The sequence below is a fragment of the Suncus etruscus genome, chromosome 7 (genome assembly GCF_024139225.1).
Source record: "Suncus etruscus isolate mSunEtr1 chromosome 7, mSunEtr1.pri.cur, whole genome shotgun sequence".
Taxonomy (NCBI): Eukaryota; Metazoa; Chordata; class Mammalia; order Eulipotyphla; family Soricidae; genus Suncus; species Suncus etruscus.
In genome coordinates, this window is record NC_064854.1 from 110,688,800 (window position 1) to 110,709,112 (window position 20,313).

A 20,313-nucleotide genomic window follows, 5' to 3' on the forward strand; every position below is an offset into this window, starting at 1 on the left:
GGCACTCAATAAATGCTCCAGAACAAAAAATAAATAAAAATAAGGGCCACCAATACGTGTTGAATGAATGAATATACATTTCTGCAGCTGCACAAAGTTCACAGGATAAATCCAGTGCAATAGCTCCTGGGGCCCTGTGCAAGTGAACACAAGTGAACTCTCCATTCTCACTCTCTTCGCACCAAGGGCCTCCTACTCCTTCTGTCCAGCTTTCTGGCTGCCTTTCAACAATCTCTATGGTATTCTGCTCCAGTCATGGAAACTCTGCACAAGTTGTTTCCTCTCCTTTTTCTATACTCTTTGCCTAGATCAATCTTGAATTTAAACTCAGTATTCCTACGACAAAGACACAACTCCCTACTGATAGTTTTTTATTTTCTCTTCAAGTCTATTTGTAGTTTATTGTGGTCAGATTTTCAATTCTTCCTTCTGTAAGACCCACAAAGACAGAGGGCATACCTTGACTTCATTAAAATCTATATTATGGGGGAACCAGAGTGTGACTTACATTCACAGAATTATCCAACAAAAATTTCTACAAAGACTGTGGAGAAGGCTAGCAGAGGCAAAACCTATGGGAAGTAACAAAGGACATTTAAGAGAATATCACACAGGTGAGGAAGCAAGGATGAGACAGTGAGGATGCTAGCTAAAAACAAATATTGGCTTGGGTTGAAGCTGATCCCCGGTCAGTCTGAATCTGAACTATAATATGAAGGACAATTAGAGGGTGCAATCTAATATAATCAGCCCTCCAAAGCTTGATAGAGATCACAGATTTACTCAGAAAGGGGGAGATAGCAACCTTGAGACAAAACACAGAAAAAGTAAGGATGTTCTGTGAAAGAGCAGACCTGCCCAGATGCCCCCTATCCTGCCAACTCAAGATGAACTCTGGACAAACCAAGGCAGAAAATGCATATTAATGTGACAATAGGCATATCACTGCAGTCACGATACCCTTAACAGAACACATAGAGAACACACCTATTTATAAAGGAAGAAAATGTTAAAAAAATTATAAAGAAAATGAAGGATCCAAGTTAAGTCCATTTAACCCATCAATAAAGGTTAAGAAGAAGACTGGTAAATATTTTTTTAGATGATGAGTTGAGAAAAGCTTTTAGTTTACCATTATGGCTCAAAGTATGTTTTCCAAGAAATCTTAAAGAGTAACTCAAAGTGGAATAATTCTACGGAATTCAAGTGACAATCTTCATTCATCAATAACAAACATTTCTCTATGTGTTTTGTTCTGAGATAGAAGTTCTAAACCTATATATTCAAGAGTGTGAAGTGACAGTACAACAGATAATTTGCCTTGTATATGGCGGACCTGGGTTCACTCCCCAATACCCCATTCTGCCCCCTCCAAGCACTTCCATGAATAATTCTTGAGTACACAGTCCAGCCAGGAGTTACCCCTGAGCACTGCTGGGTGTTGCACAAAAACCCAAAATAAATAAACCTATTTATTTGAGGATAAGCTTGAGATGGGAATATTTCTCATTTCCTGAGATAGAATATAAAATTTAGGCTATAAATACATACATGCACATATTTGTATGTATATATACACATCTATTTTTGCCTCTGGGGAAAAGGATAATGATTTTCTTAAAAGTTAACTATTTAAAAAAGTTATTTTCAGTAAAGATTCAGAAGCCTTATGGTAAGATAGTCTATGCACTAGAATTATTATATAGATTTCAGTAAGAATTTATTTGAAAATAACATCTCTGAGGGTGGGCGGCAGCTCAGGCATAGAGGCACATTCTTTATATGTTTAAAGCCTTGAGCCTCAACCCTAGCACCACAAAATCCCCCAAAACACTGTTAGGCCAGGGCTGTGTCATCTTACAAGGCTAGAACATAGAATGGTTCAGTCCTGTTAGTATATACAGTGGGAGTGGCATATGGAATAGCACTTGGGATGTGCTCCATGCCCCCCCCCCAATTAAAGTTCAGAGTTCTTATGATTATAATCATATTGTATGATTGTATTGGTCCACAGCTGTAGTCTCATTGTAATTTAGGAGCAAATCAGGATCAGATATCTTCTATTCAAACATAATGTTTTATAAAATGTCAAATAATGTAACAATACTTATTATTAATTGTTATACTTATATTAATTGTTCTAATTTTTATCTCCTCAGAAAAGGCAGAGGGCAATCTTAAAGGTTCTGATAAGACTATGAAAGGATGGGCAGCATAAAGTTTTACTTAAGACAATGCCCAGATGAAATTTTATATATGCAGGAAACTGCAGGTAAAGAAGAAACTTAGTAGGAATTGTATGTAACTATCTCCCCAAGTTTTTCTCTGCTTGTACACTTTGAAGATCCCCAGGTTTTCTCTTGAACATGTATCTCTCTCTCTCTCTCTCTCTCTCCCCCCCCCCCACATCTCTAAATTTCTTTCAATAAAAATTATTCTGCTTCACTTAAACAATTTACATAAGGGTCCAGAGCGGTGGTGCATGTGGTAAGGTGTCTGCCTTGCACGCAATAGCCAAGAGTAGACCATGGTTCGACCCCCTGGCGTCCCATTTGGTCCCCCAAGCCAGAAGTAACCCTGAGTGTCACCGGGTGTGGCCAAATATATATAAATTTCATTAAGAAATATTAAAGTATTTGAAAGTAACATTGATACAGAATCAATATAGGTTAGGAAAGTATACTATTCTCTTGGACAGAGTACTGGAAACAAAACTTCTCTGTTAAATCTATAGATGTTTAGAGACAGAAAGTATAGGCTAATGCACTCAGTCCTGTATGATCTTACTGCTCTAGCGATGCATATAGTCCTGAGCATCACCAGTTAAGGTCCAAAAACAGACTAAGGAGCTTATAACAACAGATGTCATTCCTTCTGAATGAAGATTACTTCACAAAACCATTATTCCCTCATTAACAAAATTCACAGATTATAGGAACTGTGGGACCAATACAATACAGCCAGTTCCCTGTGCTTCCCAGGTGCTCAGGTTTTCTCAGAGATCAACTTACCTTGCAAGTCAAAGACCGGGTGCAGGGCTTTTTGGTGTCGAGATCTATGACCCCACAGTGTATGTCAGGATCGAACTCTCTTTCTGTCAAAAGTACATAGATATTAACAATGGGCTTTCATAAATGAAAAAAAGTAGGTTAGCTCTCAACGATAATTTGAATCAAATCTACCACACTATCAACTGTCATAAAATGCAGAACTTATGAGCACTACGAAGGTAATAACATTACTAGACTAGTGGGTGCATTCAGTCACTGAATGGCAGGAAAGTGAGTGTTTGATTCAATATTACATATTACAGATATGCATTACATATTCAAAAATTTTTTTCAAAAAAACCCAACAAAATCAGTATCTCATATATACACCCTTATTTTTTAATACTAAGAGTGAAGATAACAAGCATATTCTTTTTTTTTTTAATATTCTATTTATAATATCTGTGGAATTTGAATTAGGTTTGGGGAAAGAAAAATGAAAGTTACTATAGCTTAGAGTGAAGAAATTAATTTCAGGTAAAAGTAATATTAGTTTTTTTCTTTGTTTTGTTGTTTTGTTTTGGGGGACCATATTGAGCAGTGTTCGGGGGTTATTTCTGGCTCTACACACAAGGGACCATTTGGAACACTGGGGATTGAACCTGAGTTGCCTACAAGCATATTCTTTAATAAACTTCTTCCTAAATCTGATGTTAACCAGCTATAAAAAGAGGATATATAGCAGTGGATTTGCTCCTCTAAGAATGCCATCCACCCACCCACTACCACCACCATCACCAACCCCCAGAAAAAGTCAAATTACCTGATAATCTCTTATTTAAAAATTTCCTGTTATTGGAATTCTCTTCGGATTTCTTTTCCAGAGCAGGAGTTGCAGGAAGCCCTTTGCCATTCAGAATCTGTCCAGGTGAAGGCAAGATTGGCTTTGGTATTGAGGGGCAGTTAAGGCCAGACTTGACTGAGGAACTCACAGTAGCAGGACAGGTTGGCCCCACCGCAGATTTCAGTAGTGTGCCATCCATCTTCGGATGAATTTTTTCCACTTTGACTGAGGGCGTCATTCTATCATAGAGGAAGCAAGAATATCAGTATCTGAGTGTTACAGTAGGTCCAGAGGAGGGGGAATAAAAGCAGAGCCTGAGTTTGAGCAGAGTGAGGCTCTCAAAGTTATCTTAAGAATATGTTTAGCCCACCCAAAAAACTCAGTAAGGGTCACACTAATTCAATTTCTAAGTATTTCTGATGAGATGTAATCTCTACTGACTATCAAACCCTATTTTTTTTCACTTCAAAATAATCACACATGCTAGTTTGTGGGAGATTTAGATCTGATGATACCCAGTAAAATTCCTGTATAAAGAAAAATATGGTCAAAAAGAAATAAATCTGAACTTCAGAAATTTTACAGAATACATTCTGAAAAAATGCCATTTTTAAACAAGAATTCACCAAGAGAAGTAAACTGAGTAAACAGAAAGCACAATCAGAATTAGAGAATACTTCTAAGAAATGTCAAGATCACATAAAACCTCAAATGAGCCTAACATATAACTCCAAGAAGATACTTTCTACTACTGTCAATAAGAAAAAAAATATTGGTGTTTAATTAGATTATTATGCATCACTGAATCAATACTATTCAAGTCCCTGAAAAGTTCTGTAACAGGAACTCAGAATATAAGCACCTGGCACATGGCTGGTGAGTACCAAATACCTGTGTCAATTACCAAAAAAAAAAAAAAAATGAATCTTACTAATACAATTCATCTGGGTGACAAAAACACGGGGATTACTAACAGTTGGCCTGACACTCCCCCCCCCCCCCCCCCGAAGCCCATCTCCAAATAAAGATTTGATCTGATGAGGTTTTATGAACTTTGTTCAGTGGATTCGGTGCTCTGACAGCTGTTAAATTGGCAAGTGACTTACACACAGCATTGGCATTTTCTTTGGCTGTAAGACTGCTCTAGGAACTAAAGCCAAGTTTTCTGTTCTTGCCTTTATGACAGACGAGCAGAGGCTGGGGGCTTAGCAACCAGGACAAACAGCCCCAAACAGTTGTACCTGAACAGCCTGACAGCAGCAGAGACACTGCACGATGCCGTGGCTGGCCTATTCCACTGGCAAGGTCCTGGAGCAGAAGCAGGTGTTGAATGCTACCCTGAGATTAACCAGGTAATCAGACCTTGGGACAAAGGCATGTGACATACCCTCAAAGAGGGAAGCATGCCAGGGAACAGTCACTGGTTACCTAGCTAAGGGATGCCGTGACCAGGTAAAATTATGTTTCTTTCTTCTTTTTTTCTAGAAAAGAATTGAAATTATGTTTCTAGGACGAGTGCCTGGATGGCCCCTCTTGTGAGGACCAAGGCATGTGTCAACCTAGAGACCCACTGTCGAAGTATGTCAAAGCTTTGCTTGGTGGGTATAAACTTACTCTAGCCTCTCCTCTATCATTGCTATGATGTGAAACAAATATTAGGAAAATGAAGGAATGCTTCTCCCCCACCCATTTTTCTTCAGGTCCCAGAAATCTTCAAACAATATCTGACAATCTCTTCAGTTATCCATACTCTCATAATCAATAGCAGCAGCAGTAGAATCATCTCTATTCATTTCCTGTCTCCTATAGGGCATACACTAGGTCAAGATCATATATAATTAAAGACTTAACATATTAAATATATGGCTTCCAAGTGTAGAGACTATTATTCTGAAAGAGTAGCATATCTAAAGTCCCAGTGCTTGAATGTGTGTGTTTTTTTATGTGTTTTTTTTTTGTTTGTTTGTTTTTCTATTTTGTTTTTGGCCATATCCAGCGGTGTTTGGAGTTAGTATTAGCTTTGCCTTCAGGAATCACTTCTGGCGATGTTAAGGGGACCATATAGGATGCTGGGTCAACTGAATTCAAGGCAAATGCCCTACCAGCAGTGCTATCTCTCCAGCCCCTAGATGTGGGATTTGAACTCGGGCTTTTTGGACTCTGTGCTCTCTGCCTAAATCTCTTCGACCTTATTAAGCTTCCTTCTCTAAGTAGAAAATAGGGACAATATGAAAGCCTTTTTTTCAAAATGGCTTGTTTTGGTAATTAAACAAAGTACACATAGAACTATTTCATTAGCTGGCACAGAATAAAAGCTCAATAAATATGCATTCATAACCATACATAATTATTGTTATTATGAAATAAACTTTTTCCAAAGATAGGAAAATAAAAAAAACATATGTATTTGAATTTTCACTTAAGTGAACCTCAGATGTTACTGCTATATATGGCTCCAGTAAGGCAAGCTTTAAAAATCCTCTTGTCATACTCACATTCTACCATGGGGTACTCTACTTGGATGAATGGGATGCATTGGCCTAGTGTTCCCCCTGGGCTGCAGTTTCTCTTTGGGTGATTTCAACAACTTGGGACTTATTGAGGGTGCTCCACTGGAAGAACGGCTGTTTCCACTGCTACTGCCTCCTTTGTTTTTGGACAGTGAGGGGAAGAAGGGAAATACTGAAGTAGGAGGAGTGGCCAACGAAGACTTGCTGGATGAGCTATGTCTTCTTTCTGAAAAGGAAACAACAACATGCACACAAAGATACATATCAAGCTAGTTTCCAATAAAACCCCAGAATTAGCCTCTGAAATCAATTCAGAGGTTAAAATATGTATCATACTAAATGAAAATACATTAAACCCAGCATCTTACAGAAATGGCTTTTCTAGGTTCCACAGATTTATTAGGATTGTTATTATCAGACTTATTAGGGAACAAGTCCCTCTGTTTAGGAACTATCTCAGCATAAGATTTAATCATACATAGCCGTAAAGGAATTAAAGAATTATTATAATGCTGAGCATATTCAGTTTTATATGTTAGAAATCAAGCTCATTGGCTCCAAATAAAGTCAGAGAGAAAAAAATTATTCACTCATTTGCAGAGCTCTGCTAATTGATACTTCATAAGATTCTTTCTAGCATATACTGCTCCAATTTTCAAAATAGTCCAATGTTAAGAAACAAGTTGTACCTCCCCACCCCTTTTTTTCTACTACCCACCAGCATATGACACCAAATAAGAATGTTTCTAGGGTTATCTGTTCATTCCTTAAGAAGCTGAACTGAAATTTTCCAGTGAATCATTTCAGTCCCTTTTTAAAAAATAATCTCACTTGACTACAGATGGCACAGCTCCGGTTCACACCACAAAGATGCCAGAGGCGCAAGACAAAAATACCACAAATAACTATGCCTGTTTTTCAAACCAGGAAGTAATTCATGATTAAGTACAGACTACACAGGTTTAACTGAAAATAAATCTACCCACTGGAGAATCAGGTTTTCTCAGAGTAAAGCAATACATCCTAACTAAACGTAGGGAGGAGGGAGAGTGTTACCATCAAAAACACATCCATTATTTGGTAACTTAAGCATCTTATGACTGTAGCTTATGGATGTCTTCAATTAAACACACAATTTAAAATAACAGTTGATTAACTCTACATTCTAAAATGTAAATAATCCAGTATTTACTTAGCATAATATGGAAAATTTTATATAAAAATAAAACATAATAGAATTAATGACCATATGCACTGCTTAAATGATTTCTTTCCCATAAGTCTTTTGATATCAGTCCTCAGGAAAACAAAAATAAGTCTAATAATTTTTTGGATTTGGCATCGGAGGCTTTTTGTTTACTTTTAGCTTTGTTTTCCTGTGTAATCTCCAAACATTCAGAATGAACTTCCAAACATAAGCTCTTCTCAACCCTAACTATAAAAACCTGTTGGTGGCCTACCATGGATGGTAGAGCTTCCTTGAGGGTTTAGTTTTGGTCATTTCTCTACCACACACTTCCCCCCCCCCCCCCGGCCAAGAACTTCTAATATTTGCATTAATGGTACAGATTTTTTTTTGCAAGGGGAATGATTTTTTCAAATGGCTCTACAGCAGTGATCATCAACTTTGCTACTCGTTGGTATAACCTAATAAATGACCTTTAAAAAATACTAATGCTTGGGCCCGGAGAGATAGCACTGCGGCGTTTGCCTTGCCAAAGGTGTCCCATATGGTCCCCTGTGCCTGCCAGGAGCTATTTCTGAGCAGACAGCCAGGAGTAACCCTTGAGCAATGCCGGGTGTGGCCCCAAAACCAAAAACCAAAAAAAAAAAAAAAAAAAAAAATACTAATGCTTGAGTCCTACCCAGGAGATTCTGATTTAACTGGTTGTGGTGTGACCTAGGCACCCAGACTTTATAAGCTTTCTTGTATAATTTCACTCTGCAGTCAAAATTAAAAACCTACCTTCAGGCTTGAGATAGTATAAAAGGTAAGGCTTGTTTGTGGCCAACCTGGTTTGATACTCCACAATGCATATGTTAGCCTCCCACTCCCCACAAAGCACTGCCAGGACAGGTCCCTGAGCACAGAGCCAAGGATAAGCCCTGAGCATAGAATGGTGTGGCCCAAAAAGAAAAAGCTTTTTTTTCTTTTCAAAAAAAAAAAAAAAAAAGAGTCAACCTTAGACTAGGCTAATGACCTCAAGAACCATTAACCAAGACTTTGGTAACATTTGTACAGCTGGAAATCCTGCCAAACACATGGTGCTGTATTATCAGGCTTTGTTAAATAAAGCTTACTGTTAATGCTTGTATTCAACAAATGTTTTTAAAACTTCCACATACTATTTTAGCATTCTTAATTAAGTCATATAAAAGTACTATTTTTTTTTTCACTCAACAATCTTTCCTTTGTCAGGGGTATGGGGTTCCCCTGTTGAGAACTAGACTACTATTCTTAATTTTGCAATAGATTTATAAAGCAATAATATCTTTAGAACAATAGGTTTTCTAAGCTTGCTTTATATATATTTGATATATTTATAAATATTAAATTACTCATCCATGTTTAGACATTAAAAGCATCATGGGCCTCTTATGATAATGTGCTAAGTGAACAATACCATGTTTGCGGTATAAAAGTGGAAGAAACTAAAAGTAAAACGCTGGCTTCATAGAAATATATTCCTTTTACTATTCCAGGAGACTCAAAATTCTCATGTCTTTGAGGAAATGTGATGTATTCTCTTTTTATCAAATGACGTAAAACAAAAATTTCAATTAAATGAAATACAATGAGTTCTGCTACATATAACTTGCTTCGAAAAAGCAAATTTATTCCAAAGCTATCGCCGTATTAAAAAACTATTTGAATATAATGAAAAGTTATTTCGACTATTGCAAAACTTTTCAAGAAACACTGGCCAAATACATAAAACTATATTTGATTTAACTGAGCTATGAAAAAATATATACAAAATGTAGTCTTGACTCTCCCTACCCACCATCATGGTCTACCTCCACTCTATGCATTTTAGGAGCTACATTACCCATATCTGGTGTGATGACTTTTGATCAGCTTCCAATAACCTTCCTTCTACTACATCAGAATAACTGGCATGATGCAATCTACCTCAAGAGTTAATGTCAGGTCTGGTCCTTTTCAAAGAAAACTGACATATTTCATTTACTACCTATGCTTTTTTAAAATTTTTTTATTGAAAGAACCATGGTTTCCAATGTTATAGATAGCTAAATTTTAGTCATATAATATTTCAATACCAATCTCACCACCAGAGTCAACTTCCCTCCAGCAATGTTCCCATACACCATTCCCATCAACTCCAGTTTTACAGGCACATTACAAAGTTGATTGGTTGCAGCTTAGATATCATGCAGATCTCACTGTAGCTGAGTCTGTGTTTTGAATAAATAATTCTACCATTCTCCCACATCACCAGCATAATACATGTCCTGACCTCTATTCCCCTATTAGTTCCCTTGCTCATTTCTTTTTTTTTTTTTTTTTTTTTTTGGTTTTTGGGCCACACCCGGTAACGCTCAGGGGTTACTCCTGGCTATGCGCTCAGAAGTCGCTCCTGGCTTGGGGGACCATATGGGACGCCGGGGGATCGAACCGCGGTCCGTCTCCTAGGCTAGCGCAGGTAAGGCAGGCACCTTACCTCCAGCGCCACCGCCCGGCCCCCCCCCTTGCTCATTTCTTTCACTCCCTTGATTTCTTTCTCTCTTGTCCCAAAGTGCTGGGTTCTAGAATGATTTTATCATCCCTTTATTACATGACATTTCCTCATCCAGTTATCCTATACAGCAGATAAGCATATGTATTTTTAACACCATTTAATCTATGTAAAACATTTTTTGGGTTAACTTCTGTATTTTTATATGTCACTAATGAAGTTTTTAGTATTGTGCCCAACACTCCATTTTCCCTCAAGTCTCATGTTGTTTCTATTGTGCAATTTTACACAGTACAGAAATTTCTAAGGAACCCATGCTGTATTACAGCAGAAATGACTAACTTGAAGTTGTCCTTTCAATTTTCTATTCCTATCACAGTAACTTCTCCCCAAATTCTTGAGTTAATGTTTATCTTCTTGTATATTAACTCACAGTGTTTTTACACTAGAAAAATCAAGAAACAAACTTCCTAACATTAGAACCAAAACAATTTAACAATCATCTAAAAATTCACTATTTTCTGAGGCTGAAGAAATAGTAAAGGGGTTAAGGTGCTTGCCTTGCAAGAAGCTAAAAAGATTGATCCCTAGCACTGATATTGCCCCTGAGAACCAACAGTGGTCATTCCTGGGCACAGAGTCAGCAGTAACCTCTAAGCACTGACAGGCAAAAAAAAAGAAAAAAATTTCCACTTCAACAATAAAAGCTATTATAAAAAAAAAAGCTATCTATCTCTAAAATTTGTAATAGTATGTGCACATAATTGAATATACATATGTGTATATGGATATGCGTGCAACTGTGATTCTAACTAAAACAGTGCTAGTTTAAGCTCTTGGCATGTGGCTGAATTAAGCTGTTCTTCACCTCATACTCTGTTAACTTAGTCCCTGTAAAGAGTAGCATCTGTCTATCTTTCATTTAAAAAAGGTTCTAAAAACCCAATTTAATTATAGTTGGACTATTCTCATACTTTCACTGTGTAGCCTCAAAAAATTAAACTAGGTTTCCAACTTTGAAACAATATTTATTCCTAGATCAAAAGAGATATAGGCAAGTTTTGGGGTATATTAAGTGGATAAACTGGTCGCCAGATGCTAACCATAACTGCAATGTGGTTTAGTAAGGAATCCAAGTAGAGTTTGAAAGCCCTCCTCTCTCCACAGTCTGGCACCAGCCCAGAGAAAGCACATTCTGTCACTGAATGAGGAAGGCGCTCTGAATGACTTCAGTAAGGAGAGATAGACACACAGAGTAACTTACACAAACAAAAGCAACGTCAGAGTAGTTACGAGACAGACATGGATGAGGCGTGTAAATTAGATAGACAAGTATGGAAGGAGGCAGCGATGCCAGTGTGCATGTGCACAAACTTATGTGTGCAAACTGTATGCAACGGGGGTGGGTGAGTGGGAGGAGACAGGAGAGAATGAGCACTTGAGATAAAATGAAGGACGCGCCAGGCTTTCTTCTTTCTTTTAGTTTATGCAAGTGATACCTCTAAGGGTGGGGGCAAGATGTCAGTAAAGGTAGGCAGGGCAACTTCCAAAAGGGAGAAAAATCAATACTAGCATTGAAAATTTCAATAATAATGGCATTGTAATTTTTTCTTTTTCTTTTTTTTTTTGAGCCACACCCATTTGACATTCGGGGGTTCTTCCTGGCTAGGCACTCAGAAATCGGCCCTGGCTTGGGGGGGACCATATGGGATGACAGGGGATCTAACCTTGGTCCGTCCTAGACTAGTGTTTGCAAGGCAGATGCCCTACCTCTAGCACCACCACGCCGGCCCCAGCATTGTAATTTTCAATTCCTGATGATTTCAAACACAGACATATATAAAATTATCACCCACATACAAACAAAAGGGTAATCAAACCAAATAATTTCCATTTATTTTTCTATAATGAATAGAGTTCACTTGATTATCAAATCTGTACATTAAAAATAGTGCCAAGCATGTATAAAGCCCTGAGTTTGTTTTTCTGGAAATTGCTCCTGGAAGGCTCAGGGGACCATATGGGATGCTGGGAATTGAACCCAGGTTTGTCCCAGGTTGGCCATGAGCAAGACAAAGCCCTACCACTGTGCAATCTCTCCAGCCCCAGGCCCTGAGTTTCATTCCTGACAAATTCTCACTCACTCTCTATTTTGTATTCGTATCTCAATTTCAATTTCATATATGCTACAGTGGAACATGTACCATTTATGAATACAGTATGCTTGTCCCATTCTTGATTAGGATAATGTAGGCAAGCCAAGCATTACTTACAACTATGAAGTCCAACAAAACTACTTTTACCAACATACTCAGGTACTCCTTGTTCCACACGCTTAGGGTTGCTCAAGGAGCCATATGGGATGCTGAGGACCAAACATCAGGTCAGCTTCATACAAGGCAATCACAATGTCCTTCACTGGAAGTCTATAGAAATCTTTTGCCTTTGTCACAAGGGTAAACAGGGTCAGTGAATACTGCAGTGACCTGTTCATTTCTTTGCATAAATCTGCTTACAAAAATTTTACATTGTTGATTTTCCTCTTATGTCTGTTCAGAATTTTTACATGTCAAGTTGCACTTGCTTTATCAGACATGAAACAAAATCTTTTTTTGTTTGTTTTTGGGTCACACTCAGCAGCGCTCAGGGGTTAATCCTGGTTCTACACTCAGAAATCGATCCTGGCAGGCACGGGGGACCATATGGGATGCTGGGATTAGAACCACCGTCCCTCTGCATGCAAGGCAAACACCCTACCTCCATGCCATCTCTCTGGCCCCTAAATATTAATTGTAAACAAATAACAAACAACACTAAAAATCATCTTTTAAGCTCCTCAGGAATCTTTTCTCAAAGGGTTTCTTATTAAATCCTTTAGTAACCTTTTATAACCCAGATGACTGATGGATGAGAATTTTTGATTTCAACAACAGTTGGCACTGGGCAACTATGCACTGGGCAGTAATCACTTATCAGGCATCAAGCTATGGAATTTACAGGGATTGCCCCATAAAATTCTGACCACCTTCCTAAAGAAAATATGACATCCTTTTCCAGGGGAGGAAACCAACATTTTGGATCAAGTTAGTAGGCTAAATATCACCTAGAGTAGGAACAGGATGCAATTCTAGGCAGGTCTGTTGAATCCAACATCCTGATTTGACCACATCATAATCCATTTACCCTGAAGTAGTTTATTGGCAAAAGAACAGCTATTAGGGGCCGAAGGGGTGGCACAGCTGTAGGGCGTTTGCCTTGCATGCAGCTGACCTAGGGCAAACCATAGTTTTATCCCCTGACATTCCATATGGTCCCCCAAGCCAGGAGCAATTTCTGAGTGCATAGCAGGAGTAATCCCTGAGTGTCACTGGATGTGGTCCAAAAAAACCAAAATAAATAAATAAAAATAGCCATTAGAACAAAAGGCTGCTATGGCTGAACCCTAAAACGTAGAGTTTGGGAAAATTTGGTGTGGATCTAGATTCTGCTTACGGGAACTTTGAATCCTTATGAATTTCAACTGTCCACTTTAAAAGTTTCTCAAGATTAGCTGTGGGATATGTCTCCATGTAGTTACTTCACTCTTCAAATGGTCTTTGAGAGCTTTCAAACATCAAAGATAATTTGAAGCTGGATAATGGTAAAAGTGTACATATTTCTATCTTAACTAAAAGAAATCACAAAATTCATAATATACGTATGAGCAACAAGGAAACAACAGGACAGCAAAAACTATTTTGTATGATTGGTTTAGGCTAGCCCTCACAGACCAACACAATTAATTATGCTCCTAGTCTGAGATATCATGGCTGCTTTCTCAGCAGAGTAGTCTTGATGTAAACTGAGTAATCCAACTAAACAGAATTAAAAGTGAAATATATGTGTCTGTTTGGTTTGCTCTGGTTTGATGGCCACATCTTGCAGTGCTCAGGGCTTACTCCTGGCTCTGAGCACAAGGGTCACTCCTGGTGGTGCTTGGGGACTATAGCAATGCTAGGAATCAAACTGGGGTTGACCACGTGCAAGATAGTGCCCAAATTCCTGTACTATCTCTCCAGTCCTTCCTTTATATGTGTAAGAGCACCTAAATAGGCAAGACTTTGAAGTCAGAAACTTTGAAGTCCTCTGTCACATATATGCTGGGCAACCTCTACAGTCTTCTCTTATTTGTCAAACCTATCTTATGAGGTAGTGGAAACTCTCTAGGGCAGGGGTCTCAAACTCGCGGCCCGTGGGCCGTTTGTGGCCCTCCATACAACATTTTGTGGCCCGCGGCTGGCCTTCAAATATCGCAGTATTCGCGATTATTCGCTTACCAAATAATCACAATAAAAATTGCATTAGTAAGAAAAAATTGCATTAAACATTCGCATACCCCGAGCAGTTCCGTTCGGGGTATGCAAATGTTTAATGCGATTTTTTGCGATTCTTTTTCTTACTAATGAGATTTTTATTGCGAATATTCAGTAAGCGAATAATCACGAATACTTTGCGCTTAGCGCAGACGTCATTTCTGCTGTTCCTGCCCGCTGTCCCTTGCATTATCGGAGGCCTAAGGGAGAGAAGGGAGAGAAGTTTATTACAGAATTAGATTTTGTCATACCTTCATCATGACTTCATCAAGCCTGCAGTGAAGAGAAAGACTGATGACGAGCACAGACAATTTCAGGAAAAGTGGGAGACGCAGTATTTCTTTGTTGAGCATGGGGCATTCCCACGTCTTATTTGCTCAGAGAAAGTTGCAGTGCACAAGGAATAAAATTTGAAACGCCATTATTCAACTAAACATGCTGAGGAATGTGCAAAATATCAAGGAAATGAGAGAGCCAAGCAGGTTGCCAGTTTTAAAACATGTCTAATGAGGCAACAAGATTTCTTCAAGAAAGCAACCAAAGAGAATGTTGCATCAGTTGAAGCTAGTTACATGGTTAGTGAGATGATTGCTAAGGCAGGGAAACCATTCACAGAAGGAGAGTTTGTTAAAAAAAAAAATGCATGTTACAGGTTGCAAGTATTATCTGTCCGGATAAGAAAGGTCAGATTAGCAAAATCAACCTTTCTGCCAACACTGTGGCAGAGTGCATTTCTGACATGTCAAGTGATATTTATCATCAACTGTGTGAGAAAGCCAAATGTTTTGATGCATACTCAGTTGCTCTTGACGAGGGCACAGATATAACAGACACTGCGCAGCTCACAATTTATGTCTGTGGTGTTGATTGCAATTTTCAATTGACAGAGGAGCTGCTCACAATAATTCCAATGCACGGCCAGACCACCACTAATGAGGTATTTTGGCATCTGTGTGATGCCATTGAAAATGCAGGTTTGCCATGGAAGAGGTTTGTTGGAATAATAACTGATGGAGCGCCATCAATGACAGGGAGGAAAAATGGACTGGTGGCACTTGTTCAAAAAGAACTTGAAGAGGAGGGTGTAGAGAAGGCCATTGCTCTTCACTGCATTATCCATCAGCAGGCCCTTTGCAGTAAATGCCTGCCGTGTGACAATGTGATGTCTGTTGTTGTGAAATGCATCAACCAAATCAGATCCAGGGGCTTAAAGCACATAAGGTTCTGTGCTTTTTTAGAGGATATGGAGTCAGAATATGGAGATGTGCTCTATTTCACTGAGGTACATTGGCTCAGCAAGGGAAATGTCCTGAAAAGAATTTTTGAGTTGAGAGAAGAAGTGAAAGCCTTCATGGAGAAGGATGGGAATGCTGTTTCTGAGTTGAATGATCACAAATGGTTCATGGACTTAGCTTTTCTTGTTGACATCACACATAAGTTGAATGTACTAAACAAGATGTTATAAGGCCCGGGGCAGCTTATCAGTGCTGCCTATGACAACATGAGAGCATTCTCCACAAAACTTGTGTTATGGAAATCCCAGCTCTCTAACCTTTGCCATTTCCTAGCATACAAGGAACTTGTGGATACAGGCATACCATTCAGTGGTGAGAAATATGTTGATGCTATTTTTAAGCTAGAGAAGGAATTTGATCACAGATTTGCAGACTTCAAAAAGCAGAGCCACTTTCCAAATTTTTGTGGACCCCGTTTCCTTTGATGTGCAAGGTGCCCCTCCTATGCTTCAAATGGAACTCATTGACTTGCAATGCAACTCTGATCTCAAAGCCAAGTTCAGGGAGATTAGTAGAAAAGCAGACATGCAGGGGCAATTTTCGAGAGAATTGCCCCCCAGCTTCCCTGAGCTTTCCCAAATGTTCAAGCGCACCATGTGCCTTTTTGGGAGCACATATTTGTGTGAAAAGTGATTCTCCACATTGAACTTCAATAAGTCAAAGTACAGGTGTAGACTTAATGATGATCATCTTCAATCCATACTGAGGGTCTCAACTGCTTCCTTTCTAAAGCCAAATGTGGTTCAGATTTGTAAGAAGAAGCGCTGTCAAGTCTCTGGCAGCAAGGAATAGGCAAAAGATGCCATGTTCAGAAGAACTGTTCATGATCTTCACTCAATGTTCTACTCATGTTCAGAAGAAATAATTAAAACTGTTAATAATGACGTTTGAGGACTTTTTTTTTGTGAAATTCCTTATTCGTCCCTGCCTCACCCCGACTTTACCTCCTGCAGCCCCCAGGTAAATTGAGTTTAAGGCCCTTCCTCTAGGGAGTAATACAGAGATGCCCTGTTACTTCAGCTGATGCCAGTTATAGACTTACATGAGAAAGGACTGTTGTCCAAGTAGGTGAAAAATGCTTAAGAAAAAAACAAACTTGGGGCCAGAATGATGGCGCAGTGGTAGGGTGTTTGCCTTGCACGTGGCTGATCCGACAGACCTGGGTTCGGTCCCTGGCATCTCATATGGTCCCCCCAAGCCAGGAGTGATTTCTGAATGCATAGATAGCCAGGAGTAACCCCTGAGAGTCACTGGGTGTGGCGCAAAAATATCCAAAAAGATAAAAAGAATAAAAAAAAGAAAAAGAAAACTCATTTTATAAGTGTGGCATACAGTTATTTTATATTTATACTATTTTGTTTTATATATTTTCAGGAAAAAACTAAGCTCTTCTGAGGTAAGAGCTCAGAGGAACAATTTCCAGAATGCATTTAAAAGTAAGTACATCCATACCAATCTAAAAGAATGCTCATTCAAGGAAAAATGATCTATAAATAAAAAGTTGCCTCATGTTCCTGAATCAGAATTTCTGGTAAGGTGAAATCAAGAGAATATCAAGTTAATTTCAAATTCACTTTATAGATTCAAGGGTGAATCATTGAAACAACAGTTTCTACTATACACAAAAATTCTAAATCTCATACTTCTAGGTAGATTTGGCTATGGCAGGTTAAATATACACATACTCTGCAAGGAAAGACTTTTAAGAAATTTCCATTCAAAAAATTAAAAGAAGTATCAATTCATACTCCCAAGGAATGTATGCTTTTAAGGGGAGGGGATTCTTTATTTTGAGGGGGTGGAAGGAGGTTGGGTTTTTGGGTTATATCCAGCAGCACTCAGATTACAGGCAATTCCTCCTGATTCTGCAGTCAGATATCATTCTTGGCAGGCTCGGGGACTATATAGGATGCTGGAGATCAAACCTGGGTTGATCCCAGGTCGGCCACATGAAAGGTAAATGCTCTCTCTACCTGCTGTGCTATTGCTCAGGCTCCAGGGAGGGGATTCTTTGATAGCTTCATTCCACTAACACTCTACAACTGTTCCTATTTAAAGCAAGTAATAATCAAGCTAACACAGCCATAAAATATAAAATACAAGTAAATGTATACATCCTTCAACAAGGTGTTGTCATAACAACATACACACCAAAATGCTCATCTTAGAAAATTTAGATTATGCATTAATTAGTAGTCCTGTTATAAAATTATGTTTATACCCAGGTTAAAAATAACTATAATGTGCTAGTATATGGTTCCCAACCAACCTGAACTGAGTGTTATACTTTATTTTCAGGTGACCAAACATAACTTGTAAAATGTCAATTGGCATCACCATTTTTCACAAGAATTATGACAAAACATCTAGGATCAGAATGAGACAATATTATAAATAACGTATTTAGATGTGCACTTGTATATGTATAAAAGTATATCATCACACAAGTAATCGCAAACTTCCTTTTATGTTTACTTTATCTCATACTAGTACTTCACCATAACTTTTGACATTTAAACCAATCACATTTTGAATAAGTCATGTCTGCACATCATCGTTTTGTGTGTGTGTGTGTGTGGTTTTTGGGTCACACCCGGCAGTGCTCAGGGGATACTCCTGATTTCATGCTCAGAAACTGCTCCTGGCAGGCACGGGGGACCATATGGGACACCGAGATTCGAACTGATGACCTTCTGCATGAAAGGCAAATGCCTTACCTCCATGCTATCTCTCCAGCCCTCTGCACATCATCTAAACTACTATTTAATGTAACTTTCAAAATCCAGTGACTGAACAGGCATACCGAATTTAGTATAATCCTGACTTTGGTTTTATAAACATCAAAAAGCTTATAATAGACATTACCTTTCCCTAGCATTTACTAAAAAACACTTATATATCAATAAAATTAAACTATGATGTACAGATGAAAATAAGCACATAATGGTATCTTTTCACTTCTGTTCATTATCAGCCTTTATCTGTAAATGTTATTTATTTCTAAAATGATCTGATATGGCTGAGCAGCAAATATTCCATGCTATCACATATTCTCTCTAATCCGAAATTTATCTTTTCCTTTAGGAAAAGGAAAATTTATATCTTCAGGAACTTGATAGAGCAGATCTAATTTAATTTTTTTTAAGTAGGCAAATCTCCAGAATTACTCCTAGGACATTCAAGTCTCCAACTAGATTCTAGAGCTGACCTGACCTCTACATGCAGTGTCTCAGAGCACAATTAGTCAAAATTAGCACTGGGAGTCAGCCTCAGAAAATGTTTAGATGGGTTACAAATGGTACTGGAAAACAGTAAGGAAGGAAAAAAAAACTTTTACTACAAAGCACTGAAAAGGATGATTTCAACACTGGCTGCCCTAACAAATTAGTCTCCAACTGAGACTCCTGCCGAACGCATTTCTCCTCCTCTTAATGCAGAGGTGCTTTTAAATTAAAACATAAGAGAAAGTACAGAAAAGAGAGTCATTTACAGCACTTGGACCACTTGAAACAACTTTTCACCAAAGGTCTATAATCAAATTATCAGCTCTTCAAGCCAGTGCTTTACGGACAGAAATAAAAGCCCCACTAAAGTATTCTGGGTCTCTTGGCATTTCCACATCTCTAGGCAGGGCATGCACTGCAGCATCCCCATTCACACTGGCTGCATGAAAGAGAACGGATCACAAAGGGCAGATTACAAGGGAGAAGGACTCCTGTGGGGGAAGGGACAGGCGTGAATGGATTGTAAATAATGTTGCTAAGAAAGGAACAGAAATATGGCAACCTCAAACAATTCTCTTGCCAGGAATTCTTCCCATGGGGACTGTTCTTTCTGAACTTGGCTTTCAAGTATGTGAGAAATATGAAAAACGTACTGAATATCTAGGGGTACACTTCCCTTGCCATCTTGCAGCTCTTTGCAGGCATTTTAAAAATGAGTTTTTAAAAATCCAACTAATTCATGGAAAGAAATGGAATGATAGAAAGAGGGAGTTACTATACGGTACAATTTGATCTCAGTTGTTAGTATAGCCATAATCCTTGTCACATTATAATTTATTTGTAAAATTTTGATTGATTTGAATGACTAGTTTCCTTAACTGTCTAAGCCCAAATTTGAACTGAGAGTTTTCAAAAGACCTTAGTGAGGCTTTTTTTTTTTTTTTTTTTTTTTTTTTGGTTTTTGGGTCACACTCAGTGACACTCAGGGGTTCCTCCTGGCTATGCGCTCCGTAATCGCTCCAGGCTTGGGGGACCATATGGGACGACAGGGATCAAACTGAGATCTGTCCTAGGATTGAACTGCAGTCCTTCCTAGGCTAGTGAGGGTAAGGCAGACGCCTTACCACTTGCACCACTGCTCTGGCCCCTTTATCGATGCTTTTAACAAAAGTATTCCTGATGGAAGGCTTTTTGTTTAAGACACCAAGTCATATACTTTTATTGACTTGCTATTACACTCCTGAGATGGGATATCATGCAAAGAATGACTTGCTAGTTGACAGTTTAGTTTGCTAACAGTCACAGGATCTCTTTCTAAAGTCCTCAGGAAGTGCAGCATCACCTGAATGGTCCAGACAGCTAGAAATCATCCTGCTCAAAACAAACATGATCTCACTATT

The 20,313-nt window shown here is 38.6% G+C and overlaps 1 protein-coding gene across 1 annotated transcript in view; it reads right to left on the reverse strand.

Moving 5' to 3' along the window:
- ATXN7 (ataxin 7) overlaps nt 1–20,313 on the reverse strand; it is a 119,039-nt gene that overhangs the window by 15,567 nt on the left and 83,159 nt on the right. The window contains exons 5-7 of the mRNA XM_049777111.1: nt 6,330–6,570; nt 3,814–4,073; nt 3,012–3,094 (exon numbers count right to left, since the gene is read on the reverse strand). Of these exons, the coding sequence (XP_049633068.1) occupies nt 3,012–3,094; nt 3,814–4,073; nt 6,330–6,570 (584 nt within the window). The remainder of the gene's footprint in view (nt 1–3,011; nt 3,095–3,813; nt 4,074–6,329; nt 6,571–20,313) is intronic.